The sequence below is a fragment of the Cavia porcellus genome, unplaced genomic scaffold (genome assembly GCF_034190915.1).
Source record: "Cavia porcellus strain 051 isolate PalLab524CR breed Dunkin Hartley unplaced genomic scaffold, mCavPor4.1 scaffold_13, whole genome shotgun sequence".
NCBI lineage: Eukaryota > Metazoa > Chordata > Mammalia > Rodentia > Caviidae > Cavia > Cavia porcellus.
In genome coordinates, this window is record NW_026947496.1 from 52,851,873 (window position 1) to 52,871,524 (window position 19,652).

Below are 19,652 nucleotides of genomic sequence, written 5' to 3' on the forward strand. Positions count from 1 at the left end.
GGTTTTTCTTCTAAATTGCTTTGAGTTACTAAAAAGTACTTAAAATATATGCATTTTGATAAAATGTGAAATGCTGTATTTTATTTATACAACATCATCAGTGTATGTTACGCAGGTTTGTAGGATAGCAATTTTCATAGGGTGTTGGTAACACGAAGAGGTGTCTGTGTGTGACATCTGTAATTGTTTTGTAAATGGAATCTCATGGAACATATATTTGGAAACTTAACTTAATAATACTTAATGGCTATTTCCCAAGTTATTAAAAGTTGTCTATAACATTCTATTTAATGCCTAAATTATGCTACAGCTAATAAACCAAAAGAGAGATACAAATATACAAGAAAATAAAAAAACAATGAATATTCTCCCTTTGAGTTTCTATTTTACTGTGTAGAATATTTCCTATGTTCTATATTTCCAGCATCAATTTACATTCATTTTATCAAAAGAGAACAAATATTTTTAAAATATCACATTAAACCCCCTAATTATATTTTCCTAAAATAAAGTTAAAAATTTACAAAGGTTGCTCACAAATTCTTGGCCTACTTTTCCGCTTATTAACTGAATTCAAAAATTATTTATTAAAACAAATAAAAACTGTGTCCTTACCTATGGAACCTGAGTGTACCAGCAGTGAGTCAAAACTGGCTGCCAATTGCCCTTCTCAAGGATCACTTAATCTATGCTTTACTTTTAGTTTATGTAGATTACTATATTCCCGACACAGTGGGCATGTTATGTAGTTTATTTTGAAATCTCAATAATATCCACTAAGCAGTAGTGTTACTAACCCCCATTTTATAGATTGACATCCTGAGGTTCTTAAAAGGTAGAGTTTCTTGGTTCTTTCCTAGTCAGAGGAGGCAGCTCAGAGTGGCACTCAAGGGCATGGGTGAAATCATGGCTCCACCCTCTGCTTCACTGTGTGGCTTGAGGCAGGTGCTTCTCCTTGTCATCCATACACTTTCTATAATGGTGCCTACTTTGTTAGGGTTTTTGTCAAGGCAAGTACATGTAGCCCATGGAAATGCCTAAGTCCAGGAATCCTAGTCCTAGTCCTAGTAACCCTGAGTCCTGGTAATCGCTCAAATGCTGGCTGTAAGTATCGTTTTCATGACCCATTAGTGGGCTTTCATGACCCATCAGTGTTAATGGGCTTCAGTAATATTTTTATCTTAGTAGGAAGAGAAAGGTAGTTTTTCAAGTCTTACTGAAGAGTATTATTGCTTTAGGTAAGAAAGAAGCAAGGCTGTCTCTTCTAATGTTGCTTTACACTGTTTTCATTTATTTCTGTCTCTCTTCCAGATGGATGATGTAATTGATGACATCATTAGCCTGGAATCAAGCTATAATGAAGAAATTCTGGGCTTGATGGATCCTGCCTTGCAAATGGCAAACACGGTACTATACTATTGACTTTTTTTCTTAAAGAAAATCAGAATATTTGCAGTAATCTCTGTCTAATTAAATTCTTTGTTTTTACAACTGATTTATTGACAGATTTATTAGTTATAAATAGACAATTATCTTAGATTCACAGATAAGTGAATTTGACATTAGAAGTTAAGAATTTTTCATGAGTCCATCAAGGACCCTGTGATAAAGCCCTATATTCCCTGGAGTCCACATGTGCTTCATCTTGGACATTGGACCCCCTGAGTCTCCCTGACATCTCACGCCCAATTTACCGCGCCTTAGCAAGGGCATTTCTGTGGGCCCGGCTGTTCACAGTGGTGTTCTGATTGGCCTAGGAAAGTTCATGTAGTTTTGTAAGGAGGAGGTGACTCTTTCTCAGCAGCAAAGCTTATTCCACTTTTAGTTGATAAATCAGGGGTCTTAGGAACTTATGTGTTACTTAGAGCACTTTCATATGATATTCATTTTTCTCTATTATTTACAGCCTTGTCTGAATTCTTATTTTCCCTACTCCTTATGTTTGCCTTATATTATAGTCTCTTTGAAAATCTTAGTCCTTGCAGTAATTCTCAGTCAATCTGGGATGGCATCACGGCCCTCAGTTTTAGACTGAACTAGTTCACCTCGCACAGGCTGACATATCCAGGGCCAGGTCTGCTTAGCTGGTTAGTCCAGTGGTTTTCAGTTTCCTTGTAAAATGCTAGGAAACCTACCATAGTCTTTAATAACTGATGTTTAAAAGACTAATGTCTATTGAAGGGGAAGGGGAAATCAGCTATTGTTATTTAATGGGTATAATCATCTTTCATATTTCCAAGGTAGAAAATCCTTGAGGTCCGTTTCCCAATAACGTGCATATACTGAACACTACCGAGCTATGTGCTTAAAATGGTTAAAGGGGTAATTCTATGTTGTGTGTTTTCACCACAGTAAAGTTTTCAAAAAGTACTAACTTCAGTAGTAAAGTCCCTCAACCGAGAAATATTGTGACCCTTCCTTCTTTACACTGAACTCCTCAGTAAACTGAATTTTGATAGTTTTCTTTTCCAATGTAGTATATGGGCCTTTAATTTCACTTACTTGACTTTAAAAAAGCTTCTTCCAGGAGAGGTAATCTATTTTCTATCCAGTTAAAGTCATCTCCTGATTTTGAGAGAAGCAAATGAGGTGCCATTCTGATAAATTTCCTTGTGGTTCCTTTCCCAGCCCATCTTTGCGACTTTGGTTGGCTTCTGTGGAACTCTTTGATGCATCCCACGAGATGCAGACAGTACCCTATCAGCAGCCTGAACCTTACGTTGAACATGAGAAAAATAGATGGGGGAGCATGCACTAGAGTTTCAGTTTACCATATTTTGCTTCCCAGCCGGCATGAATGAGCGATGGTTCTGTCACCTCAAAAGAACTTTGATATGAGTGTAGTAGTTTTGTCAGTGGTATCAAATGGGTACTTGGGCATACTCAAGAGATTATTGAGTTGACATGATTTCATAAAAGCCTTAATTTTTGCTAATTCAGTTTGAAGTATAAGGACATTTGGAGTCATCTAATTCAATTTAATATCAAATACAATAATCTACTTGTGCATAGTCTTCAGATTCCCCACAGAAAAAGCAGGCATTAGACTTCCTTGGAGCCCCAGTAAGGACTTGCACTAACTCACTAGGGAAGCAGTAAAACACAGCAGTTAGCAGTTGATGAATTGCAACCAGAACTAGTTGAAATCTAAAACATGCCATTTATTCTATGACCTTGAATGTTATTGAGCTTCTTTAAGTTCTGTATTTCCTCATCTGTAAAATGGAGTTCTTTATTTTAACTACTTTATGTCATAGCACATAATACATATGGGAAGGTGTCTCTCATGGGTCCCAGTTTATTACGAACTTTTATACACATCAGCACTTATGAAGACAGTTGTCACAGCCCATGGACTTCTGTCCTTTAGAAAGATACCTGTGTCTCCTAAGTCAGGATGCTTGAGCAGTAAGGTGTGGTTCCTTCTTATGGTTCCTCCTGAGCTCTTTTTTAAAGATGAAGTTAGCATGCATTAAATTCCTATTGCATGAGGTACTGTAGATGCAGAAGTAATCTGGGCTTCTTGTGATTCTGGGGCTTACCATCTGCAAGAGGGGACCACCTAGGCCTTAAGTGGGAAAGGATCATCGAGGAACAGAGAGGCTGTCTCTGGGACTCCCTGATAGAAGACATTCCCTGGGCAGAGTTGCGTTCATTCCCAGATTAGCCATGCTAGACATCACTATGCCAGCATCTTCTGTCCTGCTTTCCCATGGGACAAAAAGTTGAATGTTGCCTTCTTGTAGTCTTCTTAGGATAAAGCTTGCATCATTTTGCCTCTAGAGGAAAAAGTGTGACAGAGGTAGAAGCAAAGACCCTGAACTGGAGCTTGGGAGAGTTATTTACCTCTTTGATTCTGTATCCTTTTGTGTAAAGTGGGGATAAGGATCACATCTGCCACAATAGAATTAATGCAGAAGTTACAAGAATTAATCCACAAAAAGCATTTAGAACAGTTCCAGTGGAGTAGGCTCTTGCTTCAAATTAGTTTCCGGCTCTTATTCCTGACAAAATGATGTTTGAGTTGTTAAAATTAAATAATCCAGCTACTAAACCTATTCACATTTTAATTTTTTCTCACAGTAAGATTTAAATGGAATGTTCTTCATGGTAGGCATTTCTCCCTTTTATTTGATGCTTTGAAATGCTTTACTTCAAGTTAACTACTTAAAAAAAGTAGCAGGAACACTGAGAGAGGAAACTATCCTAAGGGAATCAAAGTCTAGAAATAACTATTCTGAGAACACAAGGGCCCTCTTGTACCATCAAAAACAAAGAATAAAAGTCCCAGTTTACTTGTGTTAACAGTGCACAATTGATATTCAGAGAAGGGCTATCCAGAGAGGAAAAAAATAATAACAGTTTAAAATTATCATTTACTTGGAAAAATATTCATTTTGGTGGAGCAGAACATTGAAGAACTCAATTCAGATCACCACACCAGGCCTAAACCCAGGCAGAGCTCTCTTCTGTCTGTCCTGGTTAGCTTTCATTTGTCCACACACAGCTGGCAATGTGGAAGTGAAATCTTGTCCATCAGGTTAATGTTCTAGGTATAAACCAGAAAAGATGCAGAACAGTCATTTTTACAAAAGTATCTCTTCCTCTGTTTTTTAGTTCCAGAGATGTTGTTTTGATACCACAGAATCTTTTTCCCTTTTTGTTTTCTTTTCTTTATGCTGAGACTCAAAATTGAGCCCAGAATCCTTTCTTAAATATGTATTGTGAATTTATTGACTATATATATATATATATATATATATATATATATATTTATATATTTATATATTATCTTCCTGTAGAGTATGGCTTGAAAATGCATCTTATCCTGAAGGAGTTTGAAATTAGGTATTGGTTCAGGGTGTATTCATTGATGACTTAGAGGCTATTTTTAAAGCTAGCTATTCTTGTTACTTGCCTGTTACTTAACCCTAACAGATCATCATAATAACCTAACTGCATGTTTTGCATTGGATTTACATATGAGATCATATATGATTTGCATTTCTTTTTTTTTTTTTTTTGCTTTTTATGATTTGCATATCTAGAGCGATTGAAACAACTTTTTAAGCTGTTGCTTCAATTTTCAAGTTACGCTCTTGATTCATTAACACTCGACAAGTTTTGCTGAGATCTAAAACTCCAGAAAGATAAGAGATTAAAGCTTTGGATTTATGAGAAGTCATAGAGCAGCTTACACTTTATAACTTTAGTCTTTCTGGCATTTTATAGTGCTGTGTTGAAACAGGTAAACACCTCGCATTTTGTGTTAAGTTGGATGAGGAAAAAAAAAACCAAACACACAGAGAGCAGGTTGACCTTGAGAAGGTGACCTGTTTCAAATAGAACCACTTGATGAAATGACAGCTAATAATCAAGTCACTTTTATCAGTTGCTTAGCTGGAAGGCATTGAAGTGTGGTCCAAGGACATTTTAAGGTGGTGCAGTGTGTGTTTAAGGCATGTGCTGCCTTCGGCTAAAAGCAAAACCGTGTGTCAGGTCCTATGCATCTGATTGTCTTTCTTGCCCATCCAAATCCTGTTAGAGGCAGTGTCAAATTAACCTTTCCACAGTATTTTACTGTGGACACTGGCCTGCCCCGTCTCTTTAGCTGGGAGTTTAGTTCAGGGAGTGTTTCTTTAGAAGTGGAGAATTCCACACTTGACCTCCTGTCCCACTCAAAGGCAGGTGCACTAAAAATAGGTAAAATTATCTTCAGGAGGTGCGTAGAAAACAGTGAATTTCATATTTGGACTTGGATGTTGTTGCCAAGATACTTCATTCTGTATATGCTGTTATTCCAAAATTGAAAAACAAACAAACAAACAAAAAAACCCGACAAAAGTCAAAACACTTCTAGTCCCCATCACTACCCCCAAGCACATCACATGATGGGTATTCAGCTGTAGGCAGTCGTTGGTAGATATGTGTTTTAATCACATTGAAATGCTTTCTGAATTTATTTTTCTCACATGAAGTAAAATTTAGAGAGCATGATCAAGGGGGGCAAGGGTAGATGACAAATTATTATCTAGGTATTGTAGTTACAGGGATTATTTGAGTTCACCTGGAAATGGTGTTTGCAGTGGAAGTACCAACGTCTCTTAACTTTTTCTTCAGCGTTAATAGTCAGAATTTTATTTCAGGACCTGAGAGGAGAGAAAATTTAAGGTCTGATGAAAATGAGTGTCAAGTAAAGGAAGTCATTGTCGAGAAGAGATGAATTCATGACTTTAAAACAGTTCAGAACCACAGGGGAGGAAATCCTGTTAAACTGGGTTAAGAAGGCTAAATAGTTCTTCCTTTATTTATTTGAAATGGGACTTTCTTCTTTTAGTAAAGTCTGTGGCTCCCTCTTGTGGCCTTGTGAAAAATTTCAGTTTGACGGAAACCAACCTCTTCTTTAGCAATAAGGAAATCATTAGTTTCCCCCAAAGAAAACATTTCTTGTTGTTTTTCCTTATAAAAGAGGCAAAAAGAGAGAAGAAATGTAGAGAAGGGATAAAACTGATGTTCTTCAAGTGAAAAGGGTTACCCTGCAAAAGCAGGACTTCACAATAACAGCTACCAGTTACTGAACAGTTGCTGTCTGCCACCACTAGTTGTGTCAGGTGAGGCCTTTGCCACATTCTCCACGGCGTCCCTGTTCAGAATAAAACTGTAAGCTGGGTAATGGGTTTTGTGGGTGTGAATCTCTGGCCTTTGCTAAGAAGGCCATGTAAGTCTCAGCAAGTAGCTCATATTTTCCCATTTTTTGAAAAACTAACTCTTTATGGGTAATCATTTCCCTTAAACAAAACCTAGAATAGGACATGGATTTTATCTGGAAAACTTGGGAAGTATCCAGTGGTTCATTTCTGCTCTGTTCCTTTCTCACTCTCTAGTTACCTGTCTCCGGAAACTTGATTGACCTTTACAGCAACCAAGGCCTGCCGCCCCCGGGCCTCACCATCAGCAACTCATGCCCTGCCAACCTGCCCAACATTAAAAGGGAGCTCACAGGTAAATGCCTAGTAGATGTGCCCGCCGGTTTCCTATTCCCTTCCTCGTGAGGCAGAGTTACCTGTATAGTAACGTCTCCTAGATCTGACTCGAGGACACACTTTCTTAGGTATCTGCAGTCACTAAAACATTGTACAGTATTTTAAGATGGAAGATTTATACTTGAAAATCTTGGTTTCCTGAGATGCTGGGAATTAGGGCCACATTGCAACATGTTCCTGGTCACTGTGTCTGTGACTGGTATCCCCTTTGAGATGGGGGTAGCAGGGCACACTTTCATCTGTGAATGTCTTTGCTGACTGATGTTCCCATGACTTGCCCAGCCAGAGACTCACTGCGTATTTAAGGGCACTGGGTTGAATTTTCCTTTGACCTATGCTTACGCCTACAGTAAAGAGAGGTTAAATACATTTCTTACATCTTCACATGGCTTTTATGTCCCCTTCCCCAAAAAATTATAAAACAGAGAAGTCCGAATAGTTTGGTGCCCCACTCACCTCCCCACAGTGCTAGGGATCGAACCCAGAGCCTTTGCACGGAGCTGTATCCCCAGCCCATTTTGTATTTTGAGACTGGGCCTCCCTAGGTTGTTAGTTGTCCAGGCTGGGCTTGAATTTGCATGCCCCTTGCCTCAGTCTCCCAGAGGGCTGGGATTACAGGCAGGCAGCATAATGGCCAATTTAGAATTATTCATTCTTGTGGAAAGAATGAATTTACCTACTTTTCCAGTTTGCTTAATGCTTCAGGGAAGGCTTTTGGCCACTAAAACATGACAGAAATTGTACGGGGACTGAACTTCCACCGTCATAAATTTTATCGTCCTTCTCCCTTTGTTATTTGGGCTTGCATCCTGCAAGATTGGGGGAAGATAGACTGAGAACGTGGGATACAGGCTTGCTGCAAATCGTTTCCATCCTGTTCAAAGCTGGGTTTCCAAAAATCAGTTTCAGAAAATGGTGATAGAAAAAAGACATTTTTAAAAAGTCATTAATTTGAGTTAATTAAGAAGAAAGTTAATTAAATAGAAAGCCTGTCACAGAGGAAAAGTATAAGACAAGAACAAATATGCTAAGAATCACTGAATTCATGCGGAATTAAGTGTCCTGTATCCTATGTGAAGAAAAAAGAAAATAGAACAGAAATAATTTGGATTGCCTTTCACAATTCAATTCCACTTCTGTGTTTCACCTACCTACATATATATGTGTATGTAGTACAGTCATATTCTGAGAAGGCGTTTTCAGATTATCTTGTTGTTATGTGAATATCGTAGACGTACTTACACTTAAGATGACTGCAGTGACACACTCTCACGACACTACCATCCTAGCTGCAGCCTGCTGATTGAAATGTCACAATGTGCTACATGACTGACAGTGTATACATACCTATACAATAATGCTAATATACTAAATATATATGTGTGTCGGTAACTATAAATCATGCTAAAGTATTTCTATATTGAGATAAAGTTGTAAATTATGGTAGTGTAAGAGTTCAGATAGAACTTCTAAAGAAGTAATCCTGGCATACTTGTAATCCCAGCACCCCAGGAGACTGAGGCAGGAGAATTGCAAGTGTGACCCCAGCCTGGGCAATTTAGTGACTAGGAATATAGCTCAGTGCAAAGGTCCTAGGTTCAATCCCCAGAACCATCGGGGGAGGGGGGCAAGGCGGGTAGGTGGGAGGATGGGTTTTCTGAATACCAGTATTGATAAAACAAGATATTTTGTTGTTTTGTGCTTTGTTTATTGTAAAGTAAAAAGTAATCACTTAGGACAGATCTCATAAAAATTACTATGAAAATAGAATTTACCATGTGGAATTGCCAGGAAATGCCTCTGTACCCTATTCCTATTTATATTTTCGTGACTCAACAAACTAGTGAATAGTTTTTCCTAAGAGTCATTAAATGATTGTGTTCTAGCAGATTCTAGTTCTGAAAAAATGGGTTCATTTCCAGGAAGCAATTAGAGACCATGGAGATTTATGCAGGAGCTTGTCTACTCAGTTTTGATGTCAGTGTTTTACAAAGGTATCACAAAAAACTGAAAAATCATTTGGCTGAGAAAGAATTTGACTCTTGGTAATAAAGTATCAACCACAAATTTCTTAGTTTTTTAGTAATTTATATTACTATTATTAACACTGGAATGTGTTTACAGTACACAGTGGATTATTGTTGCACTGGTCTTTTACCAGTTTGTGGGAACAAAATTATTGTGTCCATTTGACATTTGTTGTTTCTGAAAAAGTGCACGTTTTAAAAAAGATACAATAGTTTTAAAAAGCATAGTTTTACCTAGAGTCCCGTCAGAAGCTTCCATATGTTTATAAAATGAGATGCTTTATAGTTTACATTGCTGGATCGATTTTACAGTTCTAATTTCTAATTACTTCATTCACGTGCACAGCGTGTATTTTTCCCACAGAGTCAGAAGCGAGAGCCCTGGCTAAGGAGAGACAAAAAAAGGACAATCACAACTTGAGTGAGTTGGTTTTATTTATGTTTATGACATGTGATGCTGAAATTGATGTTCCTTCATATAGCAAAAAGTGTTTCAGAAATATTGGGGAATTCAGGAAATTTGAATTCCATAATTGTTAGATATTATTTGGAAGAAAGTTATATGTCAGAGAAACTAAGATACGTATTTTAGTTCAAATCAAAGTGATTTTTATGTGTAAAGTTATTTACAATTTCTGAAATTTCTTCTTTTTTATTTTATTTTTAGTAGTGAAGTGTTTTGTTTCTTCTTGAGAGGGGGACTTGATCTCTAACTACCCAATCATGAGTGTTGCTCACACTGGAAATTCTTAGCAAAAGGGGATTTTGAGATCATAATTTCCAGTGAGATTTAAAAGAAAAAAAAAAGCGAATCAGCTCTGAAAGGGAGAAAATGGGTTAGGTAGACCTCAAATTTCTAATGTTATCTATCATTTTTAAAAGTTCTGTAACATTTTAAATATCTATATGTGTAATTTACTCTTAATTAAATCATTCATTCTGTGCTATGAAAACTTAAATTTATATTTTATGTACATCCATACATGCAAGAGAGACTGCACGGTAAAAATAAGGATGAAATTCAGAAGACAGAAATAATTTTGTAAATTTCTCATCTCATAATCTCATGTTTTTTATTCCTAAATTTATTATTAAAATATAACAGAGTCCTATCAAACATTTGCTCTTTATAAAAAAAAAAGGCATAGGACCAGGTTCTTCTTTAATCCCCAGGCATAAGCACTGTTTGTTTCAATTTGATGTGTGAGATGTTTTCTGTGTATTTAAGAATACAGACCCATAGCTGTGCACATGTGAAAATTAAGAAAAAAAGTTTCGTGTGTATTCATACAGAACACATCGTCTTGTTCAGATACTATTGCTGCTTTTTTTTTTTAACTGAACAATCGGTTCTAAAGATCTCTTACTGTTAGAACCCAGATACACTTTAAAAAGGTATTGTATAGTACTGTATATTGTGACTATTTTTAGTATTTTGTAATTTCTCCACTGCTCTGTATTTATGCTGTTTGTACTTTTTTCAGTGATAAACACTGTCACAGCAAACATCTCATACCTGCCATTTTATGCCAGGAGGATTGTTTCTCTAGGACAGCTCTTGAAAAATGGACTTGCCAGCTACAGAGGACATTAGTGTTCACATTTACTAGTGTTACAGTCTCCACGTTTTCATTAAGATGGACTAATCTTCAAGGTTCCTCCTGCTTCTCAATAATTTTATTCTTACTTTTTCTTTTGAAACACCTCAATAATAAGAAAATAAAGCATTATCCAAATCTTCACTTAACTGAGATGTAAAAAGCAAAGTTGGATCTTGTCAAAGGCAGTATTTACTATGGAAACCTAAGCTCTGCAGTTCAGGGTTATCATTATATGACAAAAATTACCAGCACAAACTGAGGATTATAAAATGATCTTTAAGTCTCTTCTAGCCATTGGAAATTAATATTCAGAGTTGGATTGCCCCTTGGCCTAGCTCTCCCTCTCTCTTTTAAGATTTTGTCCTGTAACAATACTTGCTGAAATGTGCATATGAATACATTACTGTGTTTGTACAAGGTATATTCTGCAGAAGTGAGTCATACTTATGGGTTTCCTATTCTTTGGAGCTTATGTTTGAGCTAGGAATCAACTGTATATTACTCAGTGAGAGGCAGAATAGTAGCTGTATCATCCCGTTGTACACAAGGGCCACCTATAGAGGGATATGCTTTGTGCATGTGTTATGTGGATGTGTAAGTGTGTGGGTGAGAGCACACTTATAAGTGACAGTTTTTCCAAACACATAGATGTTGGATAGTGTAAAAGAGTTGACTGTTACTTTTTCCTTTATATATGTTGGTAGTTTTTGAAATAATTTATAAGCTTATACGACTTTCATAATGAATAATTGGAGAAGGATGTCCCTGCAGTAATAATACAATGTGGTACAGGTAGATGTTGATGGTGAAAGATGTCAGTAATGTCCTGTTGTGAAAACATAGATGCAGGATCATCTGTAATAGAATTCCACTTTAAATGTAGCATTCTTTAACACTTACTTGTGGCAACCATATACAGTTGCCTAGAATGCAGCAGAAAATAAGCTTATTGTGTGAAATGTATGAAACATGTGAATTAAGTAGTTGAAATTTATTTGAAGAGACAAAGGACAGCCCAGGGGACACAGTGGCAGGATGGACTGGGGTTGGGGGTGAGTCAGTTTTAAATAGGATGACCTGAGGGTTCTCATAGGTAAATTTGAGTTATTGCCTGAGGTGGGAAGGGCAGAGTGGTTCAGACATCTAAAGGAAGAGTGTTTCTAAGATGAATTGCAATAGGAAATACAGTCACTCAGAGAGGGCTGGGAGCCTGCGTGATCCTTGAGGACTTGGCTTTGTCTAGATGAAATGAGAACTGATTGGAGGGTTTTGAGTAAGGATCCACGTGCCCTGACTTTCCTTTTAACAGGATCTCACTAGCTGCCGTATTCTTGAGACCCCAAAGAGACAGGCAGCTCTGGGCTTGGGTAAAGCAGAGATACGAGTGAGGATGATAGCAATCCAAGCAAGAGATGATGTTTCTGTTTCTTAGGTAGCAATGGAGGCTAGAAACCAAGAGTGATATTTGTGATGTGAAAATCATATAATATTCAAATTTCAGCATCATAAGTAAATTGTGATACTTTTCATTACTTTTGGTTTGCATTGTAAAACATAATTCATATATTTTGAATTTTGTCAAAAAATATATTGGACGTTTGTGTTTTGTCTAATTTGTAAGTATCTACATAATAATACCGTCTGTGTTGGTGCTTGGCCTACAAAGCAAAAGAGTTCACTACCTGCCTTTGGAAGAATGTTTAGACTTGAGTCCCAGCTGCTCACCACTTTGCTGGCTGTCCTCAGCAAGTTCTTGATATCTCCAAGGCAATTTTGTCATTTATAACTGAGGACAGGAAATCTGATTTCAGAGTCATTACTGTATCAGATGAAAACTTGTGTATCTAAGGACTTTGTAAATGGCAAAGTTCTCTGCAAAAGTAGCTCATTTTAAAAAATGCTTTAACCTCAATACGAAATACACAGTAAGAACTGGGGAAAAATTGGTCAGATTCACATTGCCCTGACCTGGTGAAGTTCACATGCACATGCCTTTAATGAGATATGCTAAATGCACGTGTGGTGCTGTTACTAATGGCCCTTTCCTGTGCTCTTTTCTCAAAGTTGAACGAAGAAGAAGATTTAACATAAATGACCGCATTAAAGAACTAGGTACTTTGATTCCCAAGTCAAATGATCCGTGAGTACAATTGCATGTTAATCTGTATCATCTATTTTTTGTACCTTCATGTTTTCTCATATGTTACAAAAAATGGAGTTATAAAGACTGAAGTTAAGAAATCCCTTTTCTCTCTTTGGTTCTCTCTTTCTAACTATTTCTTAAACCTTCCTTTTGCTTAATTTCATCCAACTAAAATTTCAAGAGAAATGCACTGAATTGTCCAAAAGGATTGCTGGACATTAAATGGTTAGTTTTGAGTGTGAGGAAGGGCTATCTGAAATCAGAGATTCTTTGGCAAACAAATTCCTATTAAAAAATTCTTTAGCATTCACACAGTACAAGATTTAGATTTGTGGACTGTGTACTCTTTGTAACAATATCTCTAGGCACTGATGAACAATTTGGAAACTTCAAGTTCACTGATATTCAACAGACAAAAGGTCAATTTTTTTATGAAAACTTGCACATTCTTTGTTTTCCCAATCTAGGAAATAAGGGTAATTATTAATCTTCTTGTTAAGTACAAGTCAGCTAATTTGGGCTTCAGCCTTTGGTTTCCCTCTATCCCACCTCTTAGAGATAGCAGCTATAAAGATAATTTTCTCTTACTGCTTCATAGTTACCTGCAGTGTCATCAAATAGGACAACAAATACACAATCTTTATCCATTAGGAATTGGTCCATTTGAAGTGGGGGTGAGGGAATATATACATTTTAATGACCCCCACAGGCATTCTATGAAATTAGCCTTTGAATATGACCTTTTAGCCATCTAATAAAATGTAAAGATGCAATCAAGCATTATTCATGCAAGGCTTATTAAATTTGCTATTCACATTATTGTCAGGGAATTTGTAGCAAAATAAAATAAAACTACTACTTATTGTGAGGTGGTTTTGATGAATGTGCAAGCACAATTTCCATCTTCAACACCTGGTTTTTCTAGGTTTCAAAGAAATGCATTTTGCAAACTGGAAACATTCAAATTCTCAGTTCTGCAGCACAAATTTATCCTACTAAAGGGCTGTGACCTTCATTTCCTATAGTCAATCTTGCATGATAGTTGAAATTGAATTCCCATTTTCCTGTTCTTTATCAGCTTTCACTTTTTAGCATATTCTTTTAAACTGTAGCATGTGAGAATCTCTTTAGTAACATATTATGGAATTGTGGGGCTGCAGTGAAAGCCTGGATTTGCATATCTTCTTGCTGCATTATATTAGAATACTTAGGTGTTTATAATCTGAACTGATAATGCTCTTTCATTGTAGGCATTGTTTTAAGGTAAAACAGACTATAATCTGTATGGTGGTTTTCCAGAATGTCCTCTGGGGCTGCTGTAGAGACACATTCTAACTGATGAGTGTCTCAGCTTGGTACCCTTTCTTCCAGCAGAGCAAGTCTGCTTTTGTTGATTTTCTTTTTTGCATTGGAGTTTTGTGTATGCCTCTGTATGAAAAAAAGTCTCCTCTCATTATTAAAAAAGAAATTTGATGGGCTGGTGATTTAGCTCAGTGTCATAAGCACCTGCCTGGCAAATAGAAAGGCATGAGTTTGATCCCTAGTACCCCAAAAAAAAAGGAAGAAAGAAAAAATTGAAAGCCTTCCATTTTAACCCAGAAACATAATTGATTAAGTCTCACAAGGTGGTAAACTTCAAGATAACTGGTTGAAAAGTTACTTAAAATCTGAGTGACTGCTTTGCTTGAAGGTTTCAGTTCTTATTTCTCACCTTGCTGGCCTAGGTCAAGTATCAGTCATTATAATTACATTTCTGTCTGATTGCTAAAGTTTCTATTCCTTTGGTTTTGGCCCTGAACATGAGGTCCCTACGCTCTCTCTGAACATGTCAGGACATCTCTTTAGCTTGCCATCTCTGGCGCTGAGACTCTCAGGATCAATGCCAGGGAATTCTTTGGGGCCCCTACCTGTCCCTCTTCTGGGAGAACTGTTTTGTTTTTCATTTGTTTTAACCCAGAAGAGGACCAATTACCAGGCGACTTGTTTTAACGGCCCACCATTCACACATGGCACCTGGTATTTCTGATCTGCTCCTAAGCAGTTTACAGATGATAAAGTAGATAGTTTTCCCATCATCAGAGTTTTTTGTTTGTTTTTATCTTCCATTGTGATTGTCATCATTATGTTGAAAATTGTCTATAGAAGAGTTCAGAATAATTTCAAGCAACACAGATGTATTTTGACATAAACATAGATTGTTCATTATTGTTTTTCTGGAGTGCTCTAAGACCTTCAAAGTGCTTTTGCCTACATGTTAATGGTGGTTCTGATTTTCTTATACACAATACATTGGAGGAATACTGCATAAGGACCAAGAGACACCAAGTTCTGGCTGCCTAGGCTGGAATTCCAAAACAGTCTCTTGCTAGTGGTTGACTTTGGAGAAGGTACTTGTGTTCTGGACCTAATTTTTCTTGTCTGTTGAAAAGGGGGCCTGAGAATATTCCCAAGGAGTCTAGTTGCTTTGAGGACTCAGTGAAAAGAATTGTGTCGTGACTTATAAGAGGAAAGCCTGGACCCAGGTTCTCTAGGCTTCCTAGATCTGTCACCTCCTAGCTCTGTGACTTTGGAGAAACTCTTAACCTCTGTGTATGTTAGTTTCCATTCATTAAAATTGGATCATGTTAGTACCTACTCATTGAGGTCAAGAGTGAATGAATTATAAAATTCTTCAAAAAGTGCCTGGCACATAGTATACTAATGTGCTATAAAAAGATCCCCACTATGAACATCTTGTTGATCACTTAACACAACACCTGCTCTGTATTTGCACTGTGTTCTGGACTTCTCAGAATATATTCATATAAAGTATGCCTTTTGATTGCAGTAACAGCTGCTAATGTAAGTGTAGCATCATCAGGTAGATGAGGCAACAGATACAGAGAGTTAAAGAACCTGTTTACGCTGATTTGTGATAAAAATCTAAACATGCCACAATAAATTAGTGGGATCTCTTTTTACCATTGCTTATTCTGTCCAGATGGGTAAACTTTTGTAGTCCTAGAAACCTGGAATTACTTACTATAATATTTAAGAATATTGCTCTTGTAATTAAGTCCTGTCTCCACCTTATGATAGCTGTGTGACCTAGGACAAGTTGAACTGTCTCTGTTTGAACATTTGCACCATGTTCCTACCTTAACAAAGTTCTTTCCTGGATTAAGTAAGACCAGGTGTATAGAATGGATAAAAAATGTCCAGCCCATGGCACTAGTACAATTGTAGAGATTATTGCTGTGCAGTTATTGTTACATCTGATGAAATTAAATGCTTCGAATACTGAATTTTCATTGAGCCTCAAATCTTACTGAGGTCTGTTTTATTCCTTTTGCATCAGTGACATGCGCTGGAATAAAGGAACCATTTTAAAGGCATCCGTAGACTATATCCGAAAGTTGCAACGGGAACAGCAACGTGCAAAAGAACTTGAAAACCGACAGAAGAAACTGGAGCATGCCAACCGGCACCTGCTGCTCAGAATACAGGTACCCTCTGTGTAGTGCGCTCTGCAAGCATATTGCTGGCTTTAAGATGGGACAAGAAGGATCTAATGAGCCATCAGGGAGTTGACTTACACGATCCTATTACTGGTGATCTGTACTCTTGATAGATTCTGTATTTGTGAATTTGCCTAGTTAGAAATGTATGGGTGCCCCCCCCCGCCCCAATTAAAACTGGTGGCACTTTCCCCAGTCGTTTTTGGATTGTGTGCAAAGTGGTGAATCTGAGTTGACCATGGTGCTGGCTCCAAGTGGAAGTCTTAACAACTCAGCTTGAGGTCAGTGACCAGCCTTCTGGTTTCAGCTCTCATGCCATTATGGTTTGGTTGCTAAATGTCATGTTCTTCACATCTGTGGGCTTTGTGTTGGTGACTTTGCTGTGTCAAAAGGCCCTAAATGCAATGTTAAAGTGCTGTCTGGTAATCACAAGAAAGCTGTCATGCACCTTCAGAGACAAGGCAGGTGCTCTGTATACTTTCTTCAGGCATGTCTTATAGTACTGCTAGCCCTGAGTTCAGTATGAATGGATCAACAGTATGTATTCAATATAAGATTCCTTACACAGAAACATACTTGAATCAAGATTGTGTATTGATCAGTTGATGAAAATGTTGTCCAAGGAGGATTCTAACCCTGTCTTCCCCCTAGGAGAGTAATTCTATAGTCACTAATTCAATGTTTTTAGTCACTTTAGAGACTATAGGTACTATAAATATTGAGCATTGACTGTACATTTTAAATTAAAAAGATGCCTTAGTTGGATGTAAGGAATCAAACTGAAGTTTATAGAGGACACTGTAGAAAATAATATAGGAAATTAGTTGAATGTACTGAAATTATGCCACGTATAAATCAAACTTTATCCTCTTAGGGGGAAAATATTAAATGGGCTACCTGTACACCACTATTTGTGTCCAAGGAACATACTATCAGTGGGGTCAAGAAGTAGAGAAGGATCCTTCTTTCCTAGGGTTCCTCTGGCACTTGTCTTTTAGGCTGCATTTGAAGACAAAATCTGTTCTGAAGCTGTCCTCAAGATTCAACTCTGTGTCATTGATCAAAGTGGCTTGCAACAATGTTGCCATTGTTGTTGTTATAATTGTTTGTGGTATGTGGGACTCAACCCAGAGCCTTTGCACTGAACTATATCTTGATCTTAAAAAAACACTATGTAGAGACAGGGTCTAAGTTGCTAAATTGGCCAGGCTGGGCCCAACTTGTGATCTTTCATCCTCAGTCACCCAAGTTTCATAGGATGTTTTCACATCCTTGCTGACCTGCAACACAAACTGCCTGTGACAGTCATCAACACTGGCTCTTCTCACTGAGTAGATGGGCATCCTTTACTAGATTTTGCTGTGGAGTAAGGTTTACTTTTCACGTTCCCAAGACAGCTATTTGTAAAGTTATTTTTTGGAAGTTATGCAAAGTGTGACATTTTAGAGTCCATCACGTTTCACCTGGAGGTGCTCATCCCTAACATTGAACTCACAGAGGACTTCACCTCTAGTAAAGTTCTCCTTCCTTCTGACTACTCACCAGCAGTTCACGTTTCAAGGTGTCACATGTGACATTCACTCCAGCGATCTTCGGTCTTGGAGGGAGTGACTAAAGGCAGCCCTTCTCTAGGGTTGGCTGTAGAATCTGGGTAGTGAAGTAGAAGTGTGTATAATTTGGAAATCTTCCCTTCCCTCCCCATTACCGCTTTCTTTGATTTCTGTTGATTTTGTTGTTGTATGTTTGTTCCATCTCTCTAGTAAGTAACTGTAGATATTTAATTTCTAGTATTATACTTTGTTCTCATTTTCTCTGTCTCTTTGTCTCTGTCGCTGTTTCTGTCTCTTCTGGGGAGGGTGCCTGAAACAGAATCTCCTTATGTAGTTCATGCTTCCCTGGAAATATGTAACCCAGGCTGCAATTACAGGAATATGTCACCAAGCCTGGGCAGTCGTATACCCATTTATAAAAGCTAATCATATTTTAAGGTTTATGTCATTCCTTTATAAAAATACTAAAATGCATCAACTGTTTTGAAAGAGAAGCTAAGTTTGTTTCATTTCAAGGTCCCAAGAACATGTATATTTATGAGATATGAATATTATGAAATATATGCATTAGAAATTCTATGGATGGCAATATCCTGGTTTTTCCTCCAGTGACTATGGGCCAATCATTAGAACTTTAGTATAGAGTAGAAGATAGCATGAATTAGAAAATATCTGGCATGTAGTTTTGAAACCAGAGTGTGCCAGATGAGGTTTACTACCTTATTTGGAAATCTAAATAATTACTTTAGTCATTAATAAGCATTTTTAATTAAACAACAAAGGAATAGAGTGGAATTTTGCTTCTCTCAACCCAACTTTACTTACTTATTGTGTATTTATTTATTGAAAAAACAAACTACGTGTCCGGAGGTGTTGCTCTTATTAGCATGTTGGTGTGGGTTTACAAGAGCCCATGTTTGTAGCGTGGGCCTGCGGGCTTCCTTTCATTTTCAATCCAAGTGATGCATGCAGAAATTTTCACAGAAGGCAGAGCATGAAGCCTTATTATCGGTGGAACTGCCATTTTATTAAATAGCCCAAGGGTTTGAAGCCTTGCCTGGAGAGACTTGTGTTTCTGGGAATTGTGTGAAGGAACACGCAGACACTCCTGTGACATCTCCAGCTCCCATCTCTTGTCTTGGTTTCAAAAGAATCTAGTGGACCCAACAATGTTAAAATAAACTGAATCGTGATTTTTTTTTTTTTCAAACACAGGTGTCTCTAGGGCCATGGGCAAAGGTTAAGTGTAACTTCCCCCCTGATGAGGCCACATGGATTGTTGCAGATTTATATTCCATTTTTATATATTATTGTATCAGAAAGATAGATGACATAGGAATGTGGAAGCAGAATACTTCTTGGGAATCAGCTGGGTTCATTTTAGGAAGAATAGTCAAAGGACAGTCAGAAAGTATAAAAGGAAAGCCATCCAAGGGTTTTTGGGTTTTGTTGTTGTTTTCTAGTAATAGAGACTGAACTGAGGACCTTCCCTCTGAGCTGTATCCTCAGACCTGTTCTGAGACAGGGTCACTGAGTTGTTCGAGCTGGGCTCAAACTTTTTTTTTTGGGTACCGGGGATCGAACTCATGATCTTTCACTTGCCAGGCAGGTGTTTACGCTGCTGAGCTAAACTCCCAGACCCTGGGCTCAAACTTTTGATCCTCCTGTGTCACCCTGAGCTCCCAGGTCACTGACACTTAGGAATTTATTCATCAGTTAGTGTTGCTGCAACAAGGAGCACCGGCTAGGTGATTTAAAGGGTGGGAAGTTATTTTCTTAAAATTTTGGAAG

General features: G+C 37.6%; 1 protein-coding gene across 10 annotated transcripts in view; it reads left to right on the forward strand.

The window, feature by feature from the left end:
* The window catches only part of Mitf (melanocyte inducing transcription factor), a 198,710-nt gene that overhangs the window by 173,779 nt on the left and 5,279 nt on the right, over window positions 1-19,652 (forward strand). For 8 of the 10 annotated variants that reach the window (XM_013156514.3, XM_063260242.1, XM_063260246.1 and 5 more), the window contains 5 exons: window positions 1,312-1,407; window positions 6,885-7,002; window positions 9,417-9,491; window positions 12,736-12,811; window positions 16,152-16,299. In XM_013156514.3, the coding sequence (XP_013011968.2) occupies window positions 1,312-1,407; window positions 6,885-7,002; window positions 9,417-9,491; window positions 12,736-12,811; window positions 16,152-16,299 (513 nt within the window). The remainder of the gene's footprint in view (window positions 1-1,311; window positions 1,408-6,884; window positions 7,003-9,416; window positions 9,492-12,735; window positions 12,812-16,151; window positions 16,300-19,652) is intronic. The other 2 variants (XM_063260243.1, XM_023566568.2) reach the window with 1 other exon arrangement.